Source organism: Ictalurus furcatus, chromosome 7 (assembly GCF_023375685.1).
Source record: "Ictalurus furcatus strain D&B chromosome 7, Billie_1.0, whole genome shotgun sequence".
In the NCBI taxonomy this organism is placed as follows: Eukaryota; Metazoa; Chordata; class Actinopteri; order Siluriformes; family Ictaluridae; genus Ictalurus; species Ictalurus furcatus.
In genome coordinates, this window is record NC_071261.1 from 12003359 (window position 1) to 12024107 (window position 20749).

General features: G+C 40.6%; 1 protein-coding gene across 6 annotated transcripts in view; it reads right to left on the minus strand.

The window, feature by feature from the left end:
• Positions 1 to 20376, minus strand: part of st6galnac3 (ST6 (alpha-N-acetyl-neuraminyl-2,3-beta-galactosyl-1,3)-N-acetylgalactosaminide alpha-2,6-sialyltransferase 3) — a 37691-nt gene extending 17315 nt beyond the window's left edge. For 3 of the 6 annotated variants that reach the window (XR_008386279.1, XM_053628433.1, XM_053628436.1), the window contains exons 1-2: positions 7942 to 9230; positions 6242 to 6433 (exon numbers count right to left, since the gene is read on the minus strand). Coding sequence is in view for 5 of the 6 variants with exons in the window: in XM_053628433.1 (XP_053484408.1) it covers positions 6242 to 6433; positions 7942 to 8043 (294 nt within the window). In the remaining variant the exon portion in view is untranslated. Of the gene's footprint in view, positions 1 to 6241; positions 6434 to 7941; positions 9231 to 19792 lie in introns of those variants that run through there. The other 3 variants (XM_053628435.1, XM_053628434.1, XM_053628437.1) reach the window with 3 other exon arrangements.
• Positions 20377 to 20749: the final 373 nt, after the last annotated feature.

Below are 20749 nucleotides of genomic sequence, written 5' to 3' on the forward strand. Positions count from 1 at the left end.
TCGTTTTCTCCATCAATATATCCGAACAAGTAAGAACGAATCCGAACGATTCTACTTGAAGGAAATCAAAGTCAAAGAGAACGTACCAGGTTTTGTGGTTCTTTTTTGCCATTTTTTCATGTTTCTCCTACTGTATGATGCTGGATCAGTGGGACACACTGTACAGTACACTCTTAGGAAAACTTGTATTATTTGTGTTGTAAAAAAAAAGTGCATAGAGGTGTGATGTGGATTGGCGTAAATCGGAGTTACTCTTCCCACCCACCCCGGTGGATTATTTTCACAGCAATTTGCCAACAATTACAATTTATAGTTACGTTTAATACTGTGCAGTGTCCATGAGACCAGTTATGCTATAGCAGCTCATCAGCCTTTCTTTTTTTTCTTCTTCTTCTTATTCTTTTTTTCAGCTGGTCAAGCGTTAAGTGTAAGAACAACGAGACATTTCGTAAATGTCCGAGGTGAAAAGGAAAGGGGGTGAACAATTTTCTGCAGAGCGGAGCCAGGGTCTCTCACATAACCCTATCGTATTTTCTAAGCCTCTTAGTGGAGGCAGACAGTCTGTGAACGCGCTCCGGTGCCTGCATTAACGCGCGGCGTCTCGCAGCCCAAGTCCAATCTTCACAACTCGCTGCGCACGATCGATCGGGCCGGCCCTGCCAAAAGCTACATCGTCTACATCATCGCCGAGACTCTACTCACTCGCATCTGACCTGACGCTAAAACATTTCCCTGATTGATGGTAAAGCCCTGATGTAGTATATTATAAAGGCATATATTAGGATGCAGAAAAAATGATTTAATTGGATGGCAGGAGAGGGCCGTAATGCAAAATCACCCTCAAGGACTTTAGAGCACTAGGAGCATTATTAATATTGATATGAAACAGCAAGCATAGAACCATCCACTACCACGATTATTGGATATGTTTTCCATTATTTACCATGAAATTCTTAACCCTCAGAAAACTGTCCTGTTTTTTCACACATAGGTTTAATGTTCAATGAAATGACCCCTATTTCGAATCAGTGTTGTTGTTGTTTTTTTTTTTTAGATGACCTTTTTTTTTTCAGCAAAAGGTGAGTACAGTATTGTCCCATCAAGCAATGAAATCCTTTTCCGAAATCCAAAAACAATAAGGTAGGCGAAAGGTCAAAACACAATCGCCGGTTGTTAAATCGTGGCCAAAGGGTAATGCAAAGAATAAACCGATATATATATACAACAAAGCCTCAGCGCTTGCAAAACAGCTGGCAAGACTTGGTAAAAGAAACTGAAAAGAAGTTAACAATAATCAAAACCAGGACGTGAACAGGAAGTAGTTGTTAGAGGTCACGTTGAAACTCTGGTCACTCTGACCTCTTGCTGGCTGGGAAGCTAAGTGTCCTGAGCTATCATTAAAGCGCTGCTGCATCTCTGTCTTTAGCTAGAGGTGATCAGAGGGCTAAATCCCATTGCGCAGTAGATGAATTGGAAGTCCAAAGTGTGCGTTCGCGCTACGTATTCCGATAGCAAACCACACACAAACCACTGACCTCCTTCGACTCCTTTATTTATAAGTTCCTGACCGCCATTTATAAATAAATAACCTCTCTAGGGCTGAGAGTAGCGTAGCATCTGTATTTCAAGTGTTTGTGTACACAACGTGCATGGGCTGAGTAGCATAGCACACTTTGCTTATAAATGTGAAGTAAAATTGTAGTACTCTTGAATGAATGAACGAATGAATGAATGAATGAATGAGTCTTTATTGATCATATATAAATATGCACAGTGAAATTCTTTTCTTTGCATACCCCAGCATGTCAGGAAGTTCGGGTTAGAGTGCAGGGTCAGCCATGATATAGCACCCCTGGAGCAGAGAGGGTTAAGGGCCTTGTTCAAGGGCCCAACAGTGGCAGCTTGAACCCCCGACCTTCCAGCTTAACCGCCAAGCCACTGCCAAGCCACCATTGCCCCACCACTGTTCTTTACTCTTGGGTAAAGAACAATTCTGCTGATCTGCTGGTATTTTCGTTCACATCTGTAGAGTTTATACAGAATTGTGTGAAGAATGAACCCAAAAAAAAAAAACATCCAGTGAGCAGCAAATCTACAGAAAGGAAAGACCTTGTGGCCAGGCTGGTTCAAGCTAACAGGAAGGCTACGGCAACTCATATAACCACTGTCTACATCCGTGGTGAGCAGAAAAGCATCTCACATCACAATTAACCTTGAGGTGGAAGTTCTATTACAGCAAAAGTCCACCAGGCTTCCACTCGTCCTGTCAGCCAAGAACAGGAATCTGAGGCTACAAACTGGACCGTCCTTCCAGGTGGATTATCATTCATTTCTGCCTTATGAAGCTGCAGTCAAGCTTTCGATTCATCACACTGCTTAAATCTATTGCTTAAACACCAACTGGTAACCGTTTGTTCATTTGTGTCCGGTGCAGATTGACGAGGACAGTACATGACACAACAGTACACGATCTTTCATTTTCCATGCTGCAGTAAACCGCTATACTAATGACTAATGCCTTAATGAATGTGAGACACAGTTCAGCACCATAATCATAATTGTGATGACTAGTAGAAGAAAAATCCACTGCTGTTAAAGAGTACAAGCCTTCTTTTTTTTAAATGTAATTCTGCACCAAGAACATAAAGTAATAAGTTAATGCTGTCTTCGCGATATTAATAAGACCTTTTAGAAAGCAGCGAAGCCAAAGACTTAAAATAGACTACAGTCTGGCCAATATTAATGTTTATTCATTTTGCCTACGCTTCACCAAGCTGAAGACAGAATCCAATTCTACATGATTAGGTCTAAGGAGCTTGCAACTTTCTGGTCATTAACCATTGATAGGTATATAGTTATGAGTCGCTTTGACTGGTCAGTACCAGAACCTGTTTTTATATATATATATAAATATATATATATTTCAGCATCTATGAAAAAAGAAAACAGATTCCGTTCACGTCTCAAGTAAAATTACAGCGTTCTTCCCTAATATAAGCCCAAAATGTGTGCCGCAAAGGCAGGCATAGTCATGATATCATGTAATATCATCATCGCCAATTCGATCCTCACCCCTACCATCGATCCACAGCATTCTGCCACTAAACAAAAGCTCAGGAGCTGCTCTGTAATGGAAAAGGTAATAAGCCCCGTCGGCTTCGGCTCTGGCACCGATCTCAGCCGATCAAAGCCACTCCGCTCGAGACTGGATCGATGTGGAGAGCTCCTGAGACGCTCCTAAAAAGTGGCACGCAAAACTCCACTGTTTTTCTGTCTCCCCGATGAGTTCACGAGCTGATGCACCTGACCGCTCCAGAACACAGCTGAAGCCCGAGACGAGACACACAGACAGCCTGGGGACTCAGCCTTCACTCTGACAGGGTTTTTATTTATTTATTTATTTATTTTTTTGCTGTTGTTAAAACAGGTTTATTATGCTTTATCCTAGGCAGGCTGTAGAGCTTACACTACCTTAAAGGTGTCCAAAAGTACCTCTGAATACAAACCCACGGTTTTAACCAAAGAATCATTAGCCAATTTATTAAATGTTAGCTAGCTACTAACATTATGTTAATGTGACAAAAACGTTTTCTTTTACCCCATGTCAAAATGAGCGTGTAGCGTAAATATATCTCTTCTAAAAAAAACAGTCTAAAAGCAGGAAAGAACAAGCCGTAACGAAGGGACATACGGATTGGTGGTGTAGCGCATCGTGTCTTATGTCGGTGTGTACGCATTGATGCTTCGCGCTTTGAGATGAAAATAACAAAGTTTTTCCAGACATCTAACAAAAAGAGGTTTGCGCTTAGGGTTTATCATTGTAATGCTGATTATGTTCTCCATGTACACCCGTGCCTTCGAGACTCAATTTCCATAAACGCCACTGGCACGGTGGAGGCTTCAAAGCCGATCGATGTCCAAACATCATGATCACGGGTGTGAGGAAGTAATGACCGGAAGACACCGGAAGTCTTACTGCTTATTCCAGAAGTCCGGATCGCTCAAAGCGAAATAATTTAAGATCGAACTGATGTTGTTGGGGTTTTTTTTCACTGTCTGGCGACCTTTGGTACTCTGTTGCCAACATCTTCATCTCTCCTTCCGTTTAATAAGAGGTGGGAGAACGGCACAGCCACTACAATCCCGTTTTGGATTTGCATTTTTGTTTCACCTTGTTATCCGAGTACAATCGCATGATTATTATAATTTATTCAGGGCTGAGAGAGAATTCGGTGGCTGCGTGCCAAACCACTCAATGCACACTACTACTGTAAGTAGTATACGTAAATAGTCACGGCACCAATGATGTACGGGGCCCTCCACTAATGTTGGCATCCTTGTAAATACGAGCAAACAACGCTGCGAAAAATTGTCTATTGTTGAACTTTTTGACCTTTTTCACAGCCTTCTTTGCTCATATTTACCAAGGGTGCCAATATTAGTGGAGGGCACTGTACTGATGTAGTGTTTAGTAGTGTATAGTTCAATACGTGTTCTTGTGCCAACTCTGAGGATGTAATTAATGAAATGCTGCCATTTCTGCAGTATTATTAATATCCTTCTAGTAAAGTCTGTCCACTCAGCAGCCATCTTGGCGATGCTCCCGTCAGAGTTATTTTCAGTCCTACAAGACCGGGTTTGAACGACGAGAGACCCATAAACGATAAAAGACGATGATTCAGAAAGTAATGCACAAAAACGAGGACAAATCATCTGAATATCTCCGGCTAGCTTTTCATCTCTTTCTTCTGATAGGTTGCAGCTCCTGTCTGTCACTTTGTAGTATAATCAGACTTCTTTACAGCCTAAAGTTGGTGTACAACAATTTTATTTTTTTTATTTTTTTTTACATTTCTTAAAGTTTTGAGACAAAAAGAAAGTAAAAGGGTTTTAAAAAAAAAAAGATTATTGACTGCTCTATTTGGTCCTGGGGGAACAAAAAGCATGCTAACTCTAGTGCTAATCCCCTGGAGTGCAGTTAAAGGGCATTACCGTTGCTCCCTGATGCTGCTATGAATCACAAATCCGTCTCAGATAATCTCCCCGGTGACCTTGGCGGCTCTCCATTGCGGCGACGAGGGTGCTGAGCCGTTATTGTTAATGTTTTTATGTGAATAATTTAATGGCTAGAGGGCCAGACGAGGAAAACAACCGGGCATGTTGTTATGAATATGAGCAGCAGACCTTTCTCGGGGAAAGAAAAAAAAACCCCAAAACCTGAGCTATAGAGATGACTAAAACACAATATTATTGCTGTGGTGTCACGAGAAAGGGGCTCGTAATCCTGTCTGGACAAGTCTGAATGGGATTTCATTGCAAAAAGTAATCTATCATCAAGTGAGGACAAGACAAAACAAAACAAAAAAAAAACGGGATGGAATTATTCTTAAGTACAAACAACGTAGACAATAAGACCTGTCTACAAATTACATTCTCCGCCAGATGTCCTTGAGTCCATGCGTCTTTGAGAGGAGCTCTGATTAGGGCGTGTCATTAATGAAATATAGGTGTCTTTGAGTCCATATATGGTGTTCTTCAAGTACAAAGAAGGAAGTTACTGGCATTTGATTATAGCACGGTCTTGTGCTAGCTAACATGATTTCTGACAGGAAATTTTAGTCATATTCATATGAGCTAAATTTATAGCTAAATTCAAATGAACTAGAATTTAAGCTATATTTATAAACGTGTACAATCATCACTGCTCATCTTCGCTCAAAATTCTGGTCAAGACCCACCTAGTTTCACAAAAAAGACACAACTTGGCCAAGATATCTCATTTACTTGCCAGTGTGTTTTGTGTCAAGTTGTTAAGAAGTTTGGAAACCGGCTCGTGGAAGCGTGTATATGTGAGCCAGTCATTCATAAGTCATTCAACTTAACTCAGAAGAAGAAAATCTGAACTTTGAAGTTTAGACGAACGCAGAATCTGATTGTTCGTGGCAAGATCCTGAAGCTTGTGGCCAGAAAAGTGTACAAAAGCTATCAGGTGCTTTGTGACTTGTGGGCTGTGAGTTTTTGAGGCTGAGACAACATATAAGCTAACCTGACAGGATATTTCAGAAAACCTGCTACAAGCTACTCTGAAATGTTTGACGGGTGTGTCTTTGAGTCCATATACGGGTTGGTTAGAATCTTGAATCTTGACTAGCTAGCATTTTTTTTTGTGTAACAGACCATCAACATATTATAAATGCTGTGAAAGAAATGGCAAGATTTTGCAGCATTTTAAGGTTCTCACCTCCTTCTTGGGCACGCTGACATAGCCCAGATGTGGTCGTGCCGCTTTGTGTAACCGTGACGACATCCATCGGGGGCTGAAACTCTGTCTCAGCATCGGCTGTAGCCGGAAGTACGGCTTCTCCGAGTAATTCACCAACACCAAGAACAGAGACACGGCCAACACCAGGCTGCTCGCTATCACCCACTTCTTCTGCAGCAGAGAATAAGATCAGGTCAAATACAAGTAATAGTGGTGGCAGAGAAATGGGAGGAATGCAAAAGTTTGTGCACCCCATCGTGTTTTTTTTAATAGACCAATGCACCTCTATTTGAACAGTTGAGATTAACCATTGAAAGAAAGAACCGTCGAGGAACCTTGAGGAACTGTCATAAGAGGAATACATTTTTTTCAATGAAAATGACATCGGATCACAATGCATTCTGGGTAACTTCTGCTCCTGAGCTTACATCGATCCCTCGGCACCAGCTAACAAACTTCACTTCACAACCAAGAAGGAATAATGGCGTCGATAATGGCACAGTCAGTTCTGTACACGTTAACGTGGCATCCTTGACCCTGTATCTGATTGGCCGGGGCTCCTTTAACCACCAGAACGCTATGCAAAAGTTCTCAGAAGTTCGAAGCGCTTTGAAATCGTCTCGGAACTTGTCTGAGGCTGTCTGTGTGTCTCAGATCTCCCACATCAAACATCTCACTTCTCTGGGACACATCAAAGGCCGAGCTGACACGCAAATATACGGCCATTTAGGGCTCGCGTGCAAATATTTTGCACCGTGTTACATCAGTACTGTCGTTTGGTGTCCCTTCCGGGGGAAAAACTTCAGTCATCTTTTGTGCAGCAAAGATAAAATAAGGTGGCTCTCGTGCATGTAGGTCAAGGCATTTAAAAAAAAAAAAAGAAAGAAAGAGCAATTGAACATCACCTTATACAGTACATGTTCTGATATTTGGGTATACAACTTCTAACATTGTTTGTGCGTATGTAAAGAGCGAACGCAAATATTTACTTCACTCACTACTTCCCTTTTTTTTTTTTTACAAGTGTTCTCTGTAGCGCTCTTGATTTATACACAATAATAGAGTGAAGAACCGTTTTGAAGAAGATTCGGAAGAAGTATGAACAGAATCGTAAGTAAAGCTACAAGCGCAAGCCCCGCCCCTCACCCGACTCATACCAATTGGTAACTTTTCTTACATCCTTACAGTAAGTTTATCTTGAACTTCGTTTGATCATTTGAGACCTGATTTCTGATTAAATTACAATTAGCGATGAACATGAACAACTGCTAACCACATTACTTCAAGATCCTGAAGCTTGTCGCCAGAAAAGTGTATAAAAGACATTGGATACGAGTTGAAGCAACATGGAGAAAATGTTAGCTCAGCTATGGCAAAAACTTCCTATTTTTACGCACCATTCAAAATCTTTCAGAAAGACTTCTATACCTCATTGTGATTGGCCCATGACCAAAATGAACATACAGCATAATCGAGACCCAGGCTAAGTCCCAAATACTAAATACAGGTTAATCTACTCGATAAAGTAACAGCTGGTGGTGCACTATTTTGCAGTTAGATAGCTAGATGAGAGAACTGATAAATGAATCCAATTTGATTTGTTATGCATACAAAGTTGGAAAGGCTTCGCTACCCTTGTATCGTTTTTTCCCCCCCCAACGTGATGTTTTTAATGATACCTTCATAGTTGATGCAGTCAGTGTCATTAGTGTTCGAATAACAAGGAACATGGGCGAGACGTTGAGAAAAAACATCCATCTGGCTCGTGCTGTCACTCTCATCCGTTCTCATGGCACGGTGAGACGAGGGGAAGAAGAAAGGGGAAAAAAAGACAAAAATTCTCCGGCGTCGATTTCAATCTGAAGACACAGATCACGGCAAAATGGCGTGTCAAATCTGGGCGAGACGGAGTCAATGAGCTTTCACAGACAGGCGACATATCATCCCGCTATCAGTCAGGATAATCGCTGCAGAGGCCCTACGTTCTGCACAATTTCACCCATTACCGCCTTTTCAGTGAGAGAGGGATTACTGAGAAAGAGAGAAAGGAAAAGGCAACGGTGCCGCCGTGGCACGGCTAAAGCACTGCCATTATAGCAAAGCAAGCAAAATTTCTAGAAATGCGAACGTCCGAGAATGATTTAATGGTGTGAGTGCTAAGCATGTTAATGATGACCGGTTGTAACTTTTCATTAATTTGTAAGGATTTTCTACAAAATAAAGTTTTTGGAAAATGCTACAAGCGCTAACTCGAACCCCTCCCCCGTACCGTAACTTCAAGCATTAACTCGTCCCCTCCCCCGAACCGTAACTACAAGCGCTAACTTGACCCCTTCCCCAAACCGTAAATACAAGCGCTAAATTGACCCCTCCCCCGAACCGTTACTGCAAGTTTTTCAGATGAGGTGAACAAAAATGTTACCGCTGTACCACATTTTCAATAATTCCAGTCCAGCTAGTGTATAATAATTCGTATAAACTGGGTATGAATGAAATCATAATTAAAGCTATGAGCAGAAACTGCACCCCTCAGGACTATTATAAACTTTTTTTTTACAAGATTCACTTTCAGAATTCTGAAGCTTGTGGCCAAAATACACTGTTGTAACTCGTGAGAAACGTGTCCAAGGATGAACTCAGGATCTGATGCAGTTTATATTTTTTTTATAGTTCTTGTTTTTCATTCCGATTTTCTCAAGCTCTGTTTCCAAATCTCCACAAAATCAGGGGAAGCTCGAAGGCACTTGACGCTCCTTTAAACGCTTCGAGATTCGAAATGAATTGAATTTTTGAGTCGCGTTCACGTAACAATTCCCAGAGTTCATTCAGAAGCTGCTTGCACAGCTGTAAGATAACGGGCATCTTGTGGGGAAGCGCTAACCGAGAGCTCTCCGGCGTGAAAATGACATTAGAAATGCAAAAAAGCGCGCGCTTCCTGCACTCACGCTCGAACGAGCCGTTAAAAATCCAATTCCGGATAATCACGAGAGTCGAGGGAATGTTTACCGTGCACTCCGCTTTCTCCTGTTCACCTCTCACACTGCGGCACCTCATCATTTCTGCCAGGACGTGCTTGTTAGCTTTGCGAAGAGACAAGATGGAGGAATAATGTAAAAGCTCAAGAAGTAATAATGTCGCCTCTCGCAAGTCAACACCATCTGAACTGGCACTGAATAACACTGAGCGTCAGCTTGTAAAGACGTGGAAGCTTCCGATGCTGTGATAAGGACAGAAAAGGCTGCTAGCACACATTGCATTTTTTTTCCTACAGAAAACTACAGTGCATTAAATATGCAACGTGACCCAAGAAAGTTCCAAGAAGAGCCACGTTTTAATTTTTTTGTAACACGGCAACGTTGGAATATCCATCGTCGGAAATCTCCTCATATTTGCTCACTAACAAAAACGCCATTTTGTTTGTTTTTCTCACTTGCCCTCCATCTTACAAACTTCTACTTCCATACTTTTCTGAAAAGTTCAACAGTTTTCAGAAAAAACACACACACAAAAACGCTAGCAACACCAAGTTTGGTGAATTAGCTGTATTAACGTCGGACTGGCAAAACACACGAGCTTTTTCAACCTGTAGGTTAGATCATGACTTTATCCACCATTTGTCCACCAATGAGCTTTCGTTTCTTCTAGTGTAAAAGGCGTAACATATAGAAAAGATGTTTTGTCTTTAAGTCTGATTGCAATGCAACCTGGGAAGTTTCCATTTTCTGTTAGATGTTGGTTGAGCTCCAAATAAATTTCTGATGGACCCCCGTGATGAGCTGCGAATCATACTCTTTGAATTAATTAATCTCATAAAGTTAAATATATATTTACGGTTAATAAATACGAGTCCGTTTCCCATCTGCTCTGAAAACAACCACATCAGTCACCCACTAATGTACAGCTTCAGCCAGCAAGTCAGAGCTCCTGCTGTGGCCTGAAAATGAGGGTCGAAATCTGCTGCGGAGCTTTAAAATGTGCTCAGAGAACCTGGAAATGTGTCAAATGTGCCACGAGCATGAGATAAGTAAGATTCAGAGTGGGCAAAGCTGGCGAACTTTTATCCAAAATTATCCCGTTTTGTTTCTGAGAATGGCCGATGATGGAGATGATTATTATTCATTGTTGCTCATTACTGTTTCATCACTTCCATTAATCCATTTGCAGGTTTATTGCGATGCGCTCGAAACCTAAATGTTAACTCTAGCACGGTTCAATTGGAGTGAGCAGGTGATTCGACTCTGAATCGATTCACTTCATCAAAATGGCTGCCAAATAAATACGTGGAAGCATTCAGTGCTGATGTTCTGAATTATGCATCACTCTGTGTGCAAGTGGCTGTAAAATTCCTCCCTGCTGTACCAGCCATGACCATCAGATGGCTCCACTCCGGCATCTTCTCTATATCTCATGGAGGAGGAGAGCATTATGAGTCCAGTAGACTCTTCTGGTGATGACTGGCGCTTTTTAATCAGCTCTCGTTGTTCCACCTCAGCTGAAATAAAAAAACCAGAACGAGCCTTTTCCCCTAAAGAGCATGTATTGCACTCTGTATGAGGTGTGGTTAAAAAAACACATTTTTATTATTGGTTCGTCGTTTCTTCCTATAGCGCAGCGCTTTTGAATTCTCCATTCTGATTGGTCAGAAGGTGTGGATAAATTTTCTGACAGAACAGCAGCAGATTTATAATATGTCACAGTTTCTATAGTAACAGCTCATTTACAGGGACCTGTACAGCGGACTCTCCACATAAACGGCTAAAAAATGAAAACGTATAAATAGTTGATATGATGACTTTTATGGAAGGAGTCTCCAGTGTCAGAGGTATAACGGATATATCTTCTCAAGGAATATATCTTCTCAGGGTATACCAGGTAACTAAGGGTTCTTAGATTCCTGACAGGGTTCTGCACAGGAACTTTGGGTTAAAGGTTATAAGTATCTAAGTAAGTAAAGCTTTATTTATATAGCACCTTTCAAACCAATGTTTACAAAGTGCTTTACAGAAGACATATATACAGTAGATACAAGATAATAAAATGAGTAGTAACAACAAATAAAAACGAGCAATAAAAGGAATAAAAGAAATGCAAGACAATAAGCAAAAAGAAATAAAAGGCTAAGCAAATAAAATAGAATAAATAAATGTATTCAAATCAAATCAAGTATGGAAAATTAACTGGTTTGAGGAAAGGCCCCAGTGAACAAATACGCTTTAAGATACTTACAAAGATATGCAGGAGCACCACCATGAAGACATTTGAAAATCAATTCTGTAAGACACAGGTAGCCAGTGAATTGATTTAAGTGCCAGAGTGATATGATTCCTTAGATTTATTTTTACAGTGTGGGGGAGTCCTCCTCACCCATAGCATCTGTGACGGCAGCCATATTGTGCCAGAATGCCCAGCACACACCAGCTATTAGTGGAGTGGAGTGGAGAGGAGAGTGATGTAGTCAGTTCGGAGATGGAGATTATTAGGAGACCATGATAGATAAGGGCCAACGATGGATTTTCGCCATAACACCAGGGTTATACGCGAAGAGCAAGGGTTATACCCCTACTCTTTTACAAGGAGTGTCCTGGGATTTTTAATGACCACAGGGAATCAGGACCTCTGTTTAACCCCTCATCCAGAGGACAGTGCTGCTGTTTTTTTTTTTACAGTATAGTGTCCTGTCACTATACTGGGGCATTAGGACCTACACAGACCACAGGGTGAGCACCCCCTGCTGGCCTCATTAATACCACTTCCAGCAGCAACCTTAGTTTTCCCCAGGAGGTCTCCCATCCAGGTACTGTCCAAGCTCAACCCTGCTTAGCTTCAGTAGGAAACCAGGCAAGAGCTGCAGGGTGATATGATTCTTCAGTCTAGTACCTATCAGCATTCTCACATCTGCATTCTGAACTCTTTGTAAGTGTTCAATGGAGCTCTTTGCTAAGCCAATCAAAATACTGTCGCAGTAATCGAGTCAAGATGTCACCAACGCATGTATGAGTTTCTCACTATCTGTGCGGGGAGAGAATATCATCTACTTTAGAGATGTTACAAAGGCGATAATACGCTGTTTTACAAACACTGCTAATATGTTGCTTTTTTTTAAACCGAGCTCACTGTCAAACACGATCCCTAACACAGTCTTAACGCAGTCTTCTTAACGCCTTGAGAGACAAGGAGTCTAAATACGGCATAATTCACTTTCTCTGTGCACCATTTCCGATCATTAAAAAGTACCTCTGTCTTACCTTTATTTAGCTGGTGAAAGTTCTGTGACATCCACAAGTTTACACTCTCTACACAGTTTACAAGGGTGCTAATCGACTTGTAGGCATCTGGTGAGAGATAGTGAGATATCTCTCACCACTAGTGGTAATATCCATAAGTGATATAACCACTAGTGAGAGATAGAGTTGCATGGAAGGAGATGCTATATTGATTAATTATACCATCTAATGGCAGCATATATAAGTTAAATAACAAAGGACCCGAAATCGAGCCTTGGGGAACACCACAAGATACCGCATGACGTCTGGAGGTGTGTGTACCCAGTCCAACATAATATTAGTAGGATCTAAACCAATCGAGGGCTAGGCCTGATAAGCCAACCCAGTTTGGCAGCACTGAGATCTAAAAGAACTAGAATTGACAGATTACCCGAGTCCTTATTTTGTTGCAGATCGTTTAAAACTTTTAGAAGAGCGGATTCTGTGCTATGGTTGGACCGAAAGCCAGACTGAAACATCTCCTTAAAATTACTATTGTTGAGATAGTTACTGAACTGTATGGAGACAACTTTTTCAACTATTTTGCCAAGAAATTGAAGATTAGAGATAGGTCTGTAGTTAATAGTGGGTAATGGGTCGAGGGAGCAGCTAGAAGAATCCATAAGTGATATAACCAGAGCATGCATGTTAGAGCCGACCACTGAGAAAGACGATAGGTGTGATGGAACATTTTCTATTATTATTATTCTATTATGTTCTTCTCTAACTCCTGTATCCAATGTTTGAACTGTCTGTAACTGTCCTTTTAGCAGTTTCCTTATTTGAGAGAGTGGAAAACAACTCTCTCTCTCTCTCTCTCTCTCTATATATATATATATATATATATATACATATATATATATATACATATATATATATTCGCTTTTTAGACTTTCACCTACTGGGCAGACAACTTCTAGTGTCAGGACTAGCTCTTTGCACGTTATTTGCGACTATATTCTCAAATGCGACTCAAATTGCGACTCAAATGAGGAAATTCGCTTTCGTCAAGTCATATGCTGTATCGAAGGGATTGGGGATCAAAAGCTTTTATCATTAAAAGGATTCAATCCTGACCGAGGTTACTGGAGTCTTTTCTATACTAAATTATCCTAGACTAGATAATTAAAGTGAAAATGATCTAACAAGGTGGAGAGTTAGAAAACCTACCAGCAGGACAAGTACTTACTATGTTTCCTATGCCTAGTAATTTTACCACTGAAGAATGCAGCAAGCTCACTGCACTTTTCAGTTTTGAAAAAGTCTGAGGTGAGGCGTTTAGGGGCCTAGCTATGGTGGAGAATAGGAATCCGGGGTTGTCTTTGTGGCTGTCGATTAAACTTGAACAGTAAGATTTTCTAGCAGACCTCCTTTCGTTATTAAGTATTTTCAAGCTGTTTTTATACAGTAGATAGCTTGCTGAACCATACGCTTCATGTGCTTCCATTGCCTTTCCGCTCTTCTGCAGTCTCTTTTTAGTCTTACAGTGGAGGTTCTATTTCTCCAAGGGTCAGCTTTAATTATCCCAGAGACGTTTTTTTTTTTTGTTTTGTTTTTAAGGGGGCAACAGAGATAATACATTTGGTCAGCTCTCCACTAGAGTGTCTAAGGAAGGGAGCGAAAGATGAGAACGGAGGAGAGATGATATGAGCTCCATGAAGGTCGCAGCTGTATCAGTTTAACTGTAACGTGTTTGTGTGTGGGGCCAGATACAAAAGAGTTTAGTAACCCTGTGAAGCTGACAGTCGATGGATCAGAGATTACATCCATAATATGGATGTTGAAATCATCGGTAATTAAAATATATTCATAGTCAGTTCATGTCCTAGAAAGCAGTTCCCTGAAATCCTCAAGAAAACCTTCGTTAAGTCTAGGAGGGTGATAGATAACTAATAAAATTACAGATTGATCACCCTTGAGATGCACTACAAGGTACTCGAACGTTTGCAAATTTCCCCAGAGAAATCTGTTCGCAACATAAAGTATGGCGGTATAGACAGGCGACGCCCCCGCTCTTCTTATTCCTTCCAGGGACGCAGAAGAATTTAAAACCTACAAAAGACTTATTTCTCAACGACCGTACGTTTAGCACCGCAGATTTAAGAACAGGGAGATGTGACTGCTCAGGAAAATAATAACTTGTACAGTTCACCTTAATTAAATCGCATGTATTTGAGGACCTCTTCTGTTTCCGACGGCCATGCCAATGAGTATTACAAAGGACTGGAACGTTCTGAAAAAGCAGCATGGTTACCTACATGTCAGACACGCTTACTTGTAGGGACGGCGGAAAATGTAGTGGGAGAAGGAATAAATCTTGGGGTGCGACGCTCACTGAGCTTAATTGGAAGCCCATGCATTTCATCCATTTCTCAGTCTGGTGATGAGGGTTTGTAAATGTTCTAAGAGTGTAACCACGATAACTCTCTAACCTTTTATTATAGTAAATGTTATTATAACAGTATTTCACTTGAAATAATGACCTCGTGTCGTGTTTACGGCGTTCGCAGAATAGTACCAACAATCATTTTAACCTCCCTTCATGTTAATATCGTGCTGTAAGAATTGAAACCTATAGCCGAAGTACGCTCCTGTCTTCGTCGTGACCTGGAAGTGCGCCTGGCCTGGCACTGCATGAGCTTTCTGGGGTTTCTTTTGCATTGGCTCTGAACCCAGCCATCTGTCCAAGTCGGAAAACGTTCACATACTACCCCGTGCTTTTTATGTGCTGGTATTACTTTTGTTGCTATGTCATGACCTTTTATGATCATTATTTATGTTGTTATTATTCTGGGAAAAGACATTCCCATACTGAATTCTCGGCTGAAAGCGACGGAAGTGTTAAATGGACAAATGGGCAAACTACCATAACTGCTATAGTAGCCTGATTTCTGTAAGCGAACTAACAGTAAAAAAACAAACAAACAAAAAAACCCCTATGATAATAAACACTGAATATTGATTGTACAGCTTGTTAACACAACCAGGGACACAAATTTTAGTGTTCGGTAGCTAATGTGCATATGTCCTCTCCTGATTGCCGGTTAGCTTGATAAGCCTGTCCTGAAATAACCATGGAAGCTGACAGTGGACGCGTCCACATCCAACAGCGTTGTTTATTTGGAAAGACCAGCCATCCATCTGCGCTAATAATAATAATAACTCCGGAGCGAGCGAGCAGGACGGAGCGATACACAGCCGTTTGATAAGAGGCCTTTATTTTTCTTCTTATGACATTTTTGGAATGAAAGGAACATTAATCAAATTATACATACTCAAACAAATGTAGTGACTAATACTATGCAGAATAAGCTGAAGAGGAACAGCAACCCGACGATCATCAAAAGAGCATCGACCAGCTTTGATACAGAGCCATGTAATACGTAGCAGCTACAGCATGTAGGACGAGCGCTTAGCCTGTGCTAAGTAGATTTTATTTATTCTAATGTATGAGCAACACATACTGTACCACTCACTCCTTTCCCATTAAGTTAGCTCCCACTAGACGGTAAACAAAGTATACTGTATTTTGTTCACTTGTAAAAAACAAAAAACAAATACAGTGCCTTGAAGGAATATGCAATGCTGTGAACTTCCTAGTGAACCGAAATGGACTTTGGATTAAAAGTTATGAATTGACAGCCCATAGTATCGCATAAATATTCACCCTTGTACTCTGAAAACCCCCAAATTAGCACTTAAAAGTGTCACTTGATCTCAACATAAATGCATGGAAGCGTGTCGAGTCATGTGACATCCCGTTAAGAGTCTGCATGACGGCATGTCGGAGACCAATTTTGAAAAAGTTGAACTTTTTAGCCGCTGTACGAAGTGCTACGGTCAGCAGAAACCCGATTGAAGCATGGCGGCAGCAGCATCGCGTTGAGAGTTACAAATCGCTGACACTCGAGCCTCCTTCCATAAAAATGACACAGAAACGTCATCATGTTGTTTTTTATGTAGTTTTACAAAGTTTGCTGTAGGACTCCGAGTGGCATATCTGTGTCCGTAAACTGAGAACACGGCTAGTTTGAGTGAGGTGCATGCCAATACGAACACTACGCTCGAGCCTTTTCTAACAAAACAGCTCAGGTCAATAAACAGTACTTTGGTGCAAGTTGATTTACATTTATGGCATTTGGCAGACACTCTTATCCAGACCGACTTACATTTATCTCATTTATACAACTGAGCAGTTGAGGTTTAAGGGCAGCTTGGCAGTGGTGGGATTGGAACTCACGACCTTCCACTCAGTTGTCCAACATCTTAACCACTGAGCCACCACTGCCCATGATGAGTGACTGTCTGCGGTCTGCATCCACGCTGCTTGTGTCATGAATCAGTTAATCCTGATTAAAACACCACTTTTCCAGCACGGACAGAACAACGGCTTAGGCGACATCTGATGTCATAGGATTAAGTCATCGTAATCAGAAAATATTCTCTCCACTGGACGAGTCTCTCTAGAGATCGTCCTCAGAGGGGTCTCGGGGGTTATACTGTAGTCTCCCTTCTATATATTACTGTTATTGCTGAGAAGAGAAATAGTCTTCCTCATTAATCTGGTTAAATTTAGCCTGAGACACCTGTGTGGAGATGTGGACAGAGGCGAGAACGAGCATGTTTAAAATACGATGCTCTTCATCACCCTGTCCAAATGATCTAATATCTGTCTGGATTTTTCTTTAAATTATTATTCTGTCCTGAACCAGATACTTCCACGATTACACTTTCTGGTTATTATTTTCATCACCAAAGCATTACAAACGTTTGTTAAAAAATGGAAATTCAGACAATGAACGCCTTACCTCAAACATATCCTGTTACCGAGTAATGGAAGCTTCTAGTCTTTCTGTAAAGCTGCTTTGGGACAATGTCCATTGTTAACAGCGCTATACGAATAACATTGAACTGAATAGCCTCCAGTTTAACAAACCGCGTGTCTAAATCATCACGTTCGCCTTATTAAACCAGATCGAGTTGTTCGGTATCTCAAACTGCACAAAAAAAAGGAACTCAAAACAGTACAGGTATCAGTAATTTTTTTTTTTTATGAGATATTTTACATTATGCATTCAGACATGACTTATAGCAAGCCAACCATGGATGAACCTAAAGTTCCCCAAATCCTGAAATGGTTTAAGTATATATGTCCTTAAAAAGGTCCCCGCTGGTGGAAAAAAGTTTCTGAATCCCTGAGAAAGTTCCTGGATTCCCAGAAAGGTTTTGCCAGTGGAAATGAGCACAAAGCTAACAAATACCTGGAAAAGTTCCTAGGCTCCTGTACACCAGTATAAGTGGCATTCTAGGTTGCTGTACTATTTAGTACAGTAGTATACAGTACGTTCTAGCCTGTACCCTGTACCCATGGCAACCAGTCAGCTATCCACCCTTGGTATGGTTCTGTTTTAATTCACTATTAAGTGAGTTTCTACCACAGCAAACTTCACCAGAACCCAGGAACTTTTCCAGGAATTGCACACAGGGTTTCTTCCAGTGGAAAAGTTAACAAATCCCAGGAAAGGATTCTGAGTTCCCAAAAAGGTTCCGCCAGTAGAAATAAGAATAAAGTTGCTCAATTCCCGGTAATGTTCCCGAAAAGGTTCCTCTGGTGGGAAAGAGCCTAAAATTACAGAATTCCTTTAAAACAAAGGAAAAATTGAATAGTAACCTGGGGTCCTGAAAAGGTTCCTCTGTTCCATTTTTTTCCACCATGGTAACGGGCTGTTTCAGGAACCGTTACAGCGTTGAGCATAAACGAGTGTGAAATTGCCAAATCTCTGGAAAAGTTCCCAGGTTCCTGAGGGGTTTCCTGTAGTGGTTTCCTGAGTTTATTCCGTGCCAGACAGGAAAGCAATCACACTTTCACTCAACAGATCAAGCAACAGTGAATGTTATGCTTTTCATCGACTACGTTTACATGGACAGCAATAATGTAACTATTGAATAAGAATTATTGAATCATTCTTATTCTGAATAAGACGTATATTCTGATTAAGGTGTTTACATGAGTCGCTTTTAGATTATTCCTTTCATGTTCCCGTTTTACATGTTATAGAACATAGATCGATTAACGGCACACGTCGTTATGCCATGCCCCACACCATGCCGTCCGACGTTCCCTCCAGAATTTCACATATCAACATACAGTTCTGGTCTTCGTTATGGTACCGTATTCGGTTTTGGGTGTTTCATTTTGAATTTTACAAAAGCTTCGAGTGCGGTTAATTATTTGTCATGCTATACGTGTAAACAGATGACTACTTGAAGCCACGGGCCACGTCCAATGCTGTACATACTTGTCTTTCGCCTACTATATAACAGGTAAGTACGCGGTTTCGGACACAGCTGCACTCTCGTTAGCCGTCAAATGGTTGACCGCTACCGCGTGTGTACGTGTACGTCTCCTGTCGCAAAACGCGGCGAAAACTCCCATATTACGTTAATAGTGTGATTACGGTGTGTACATGTCTATAATACGACTAAAATAGGAATACTCCACACGTCCTAATTCGCTTGGTGTTTACTTTGAGTATGACTTTAGTCAGATTAAGGTCATCAATAATCGCTGTTTACATGGTAGCTTCTTAACCAGATTATCGTCTTAAGCGGGTTAATATCGGAATATCGTTGTCCATGTAGACGTACAGATTGTAGCACATTGACCTTGTGTTACTAATAACTAATAATAATAATAATAATAATAATAATACCGACTGTGTAGAGAAGTGTGATTGTTTTTCTATCTGGTTCTCCACAGAAATGAGTGTTTAATATCAGTATAGACACATATGTGGCTGGACTGTTGTGTCCAGAGTGTTTATAATACAGTAAATGACAGCATGTCGTATTTCAAGGGGTTTTGATGCTGATCAGTTGAATAATAAAAAGAAGAAGAAGAAGAATAGGATTAAGAAGAATAACAGTGATATGATATAACGCTATAACGCTTGTGGAAGCCAGTATTCACCTTAACCAGAGGAAAAAAGCTAAGCTTGTTTATTTCCTCTAAACCCTGTTATACATGATGATGATGATGATGATGATGATGATGATGACGATGATGATGATTTTTTTCCCGACAGGGCTTGTGGGTATGTCGTATTCGCTCCAAGCAAATAATCAGAAAGCAGATTGTCCATTTTAAACACAAAGCCGTGCATATGTGAATGTATAGTTTACATTACAGGAGACATGTTTATAAATCAGCAGTGTGTGTGAGTGTGTGTGTGTGTGTGTGTGTGTGTGTGTGTATTTATACCCTCACCTTACAGATCCAGGCCATTCTGCTCGGCAGTGTACCGTTATGTAGCCCGCGGTGTCGGTGTCGGTATGCGGGTTTTACGGAGTGAAACACGGCTCCTCTTGCCCTCCTGCTGCTCGCTGTTTACGACATGAAAAGCCGACACTGAGGAGAAAGCCACGCATTTTTAAAAGAGTAAATATAACACGCGTTACTTCTTTTATTTCTGTTTTTTAAATAGCCTCGGCTTGACGTCTGCTCCTATTGGCCGGTGGGTCTCGCGGGCTCCGCCCCTCGCGTCACGTGGAGATGTCTGAGTCCTGAATGGATGGTGTGATAAAAATCACAAAATAATAATAATAATAATAATAATAATAATAATAATAATAATAAGCGGAAGAATAACAACAACAATAACTAGAAGAAGAACAACAACAACCACAATAACAACAACTAGAATAATAATAAGAAGAACAATATCAACTAGAACAAGAACAAGAAGAGGAACAGCAAGATCAACTAGAAGAAGTAGAAGAGGAACAACAAGAATAAACTGAAGAAGAAGAAGAACAACAACAACATCAACTAGAAGAAGAACAATAACAACAACTGCCAACAGTTGTTTATGCTGTTGTTATTGTTGTTGTTGTTATTATTATTATAAATCTTTTTTATATATATTATCTTTCAAACATCAAATGCAGCTCAAGGTGCTTCAAAGTGTGAAGTAAAAAACAGAAATAATGAAACAAATGGTAGTCTAAAAATAAATTAAATAGGCAAATAACCAACAATAACAAACATCATCGTCATTTCATTATATTGTTGTTATTGTTGTTATAAACCTTCTTTATAGATCACCTTTCAAACATCAAATGTAGCTCGAAGTGCTTCATAGTGTGAAGTAAAAAAAAAAACTGAAATAATGAAACAAAGGGCAGTCAAACAAACCAATAGAAAAGGCAAATAATCATTTTTATT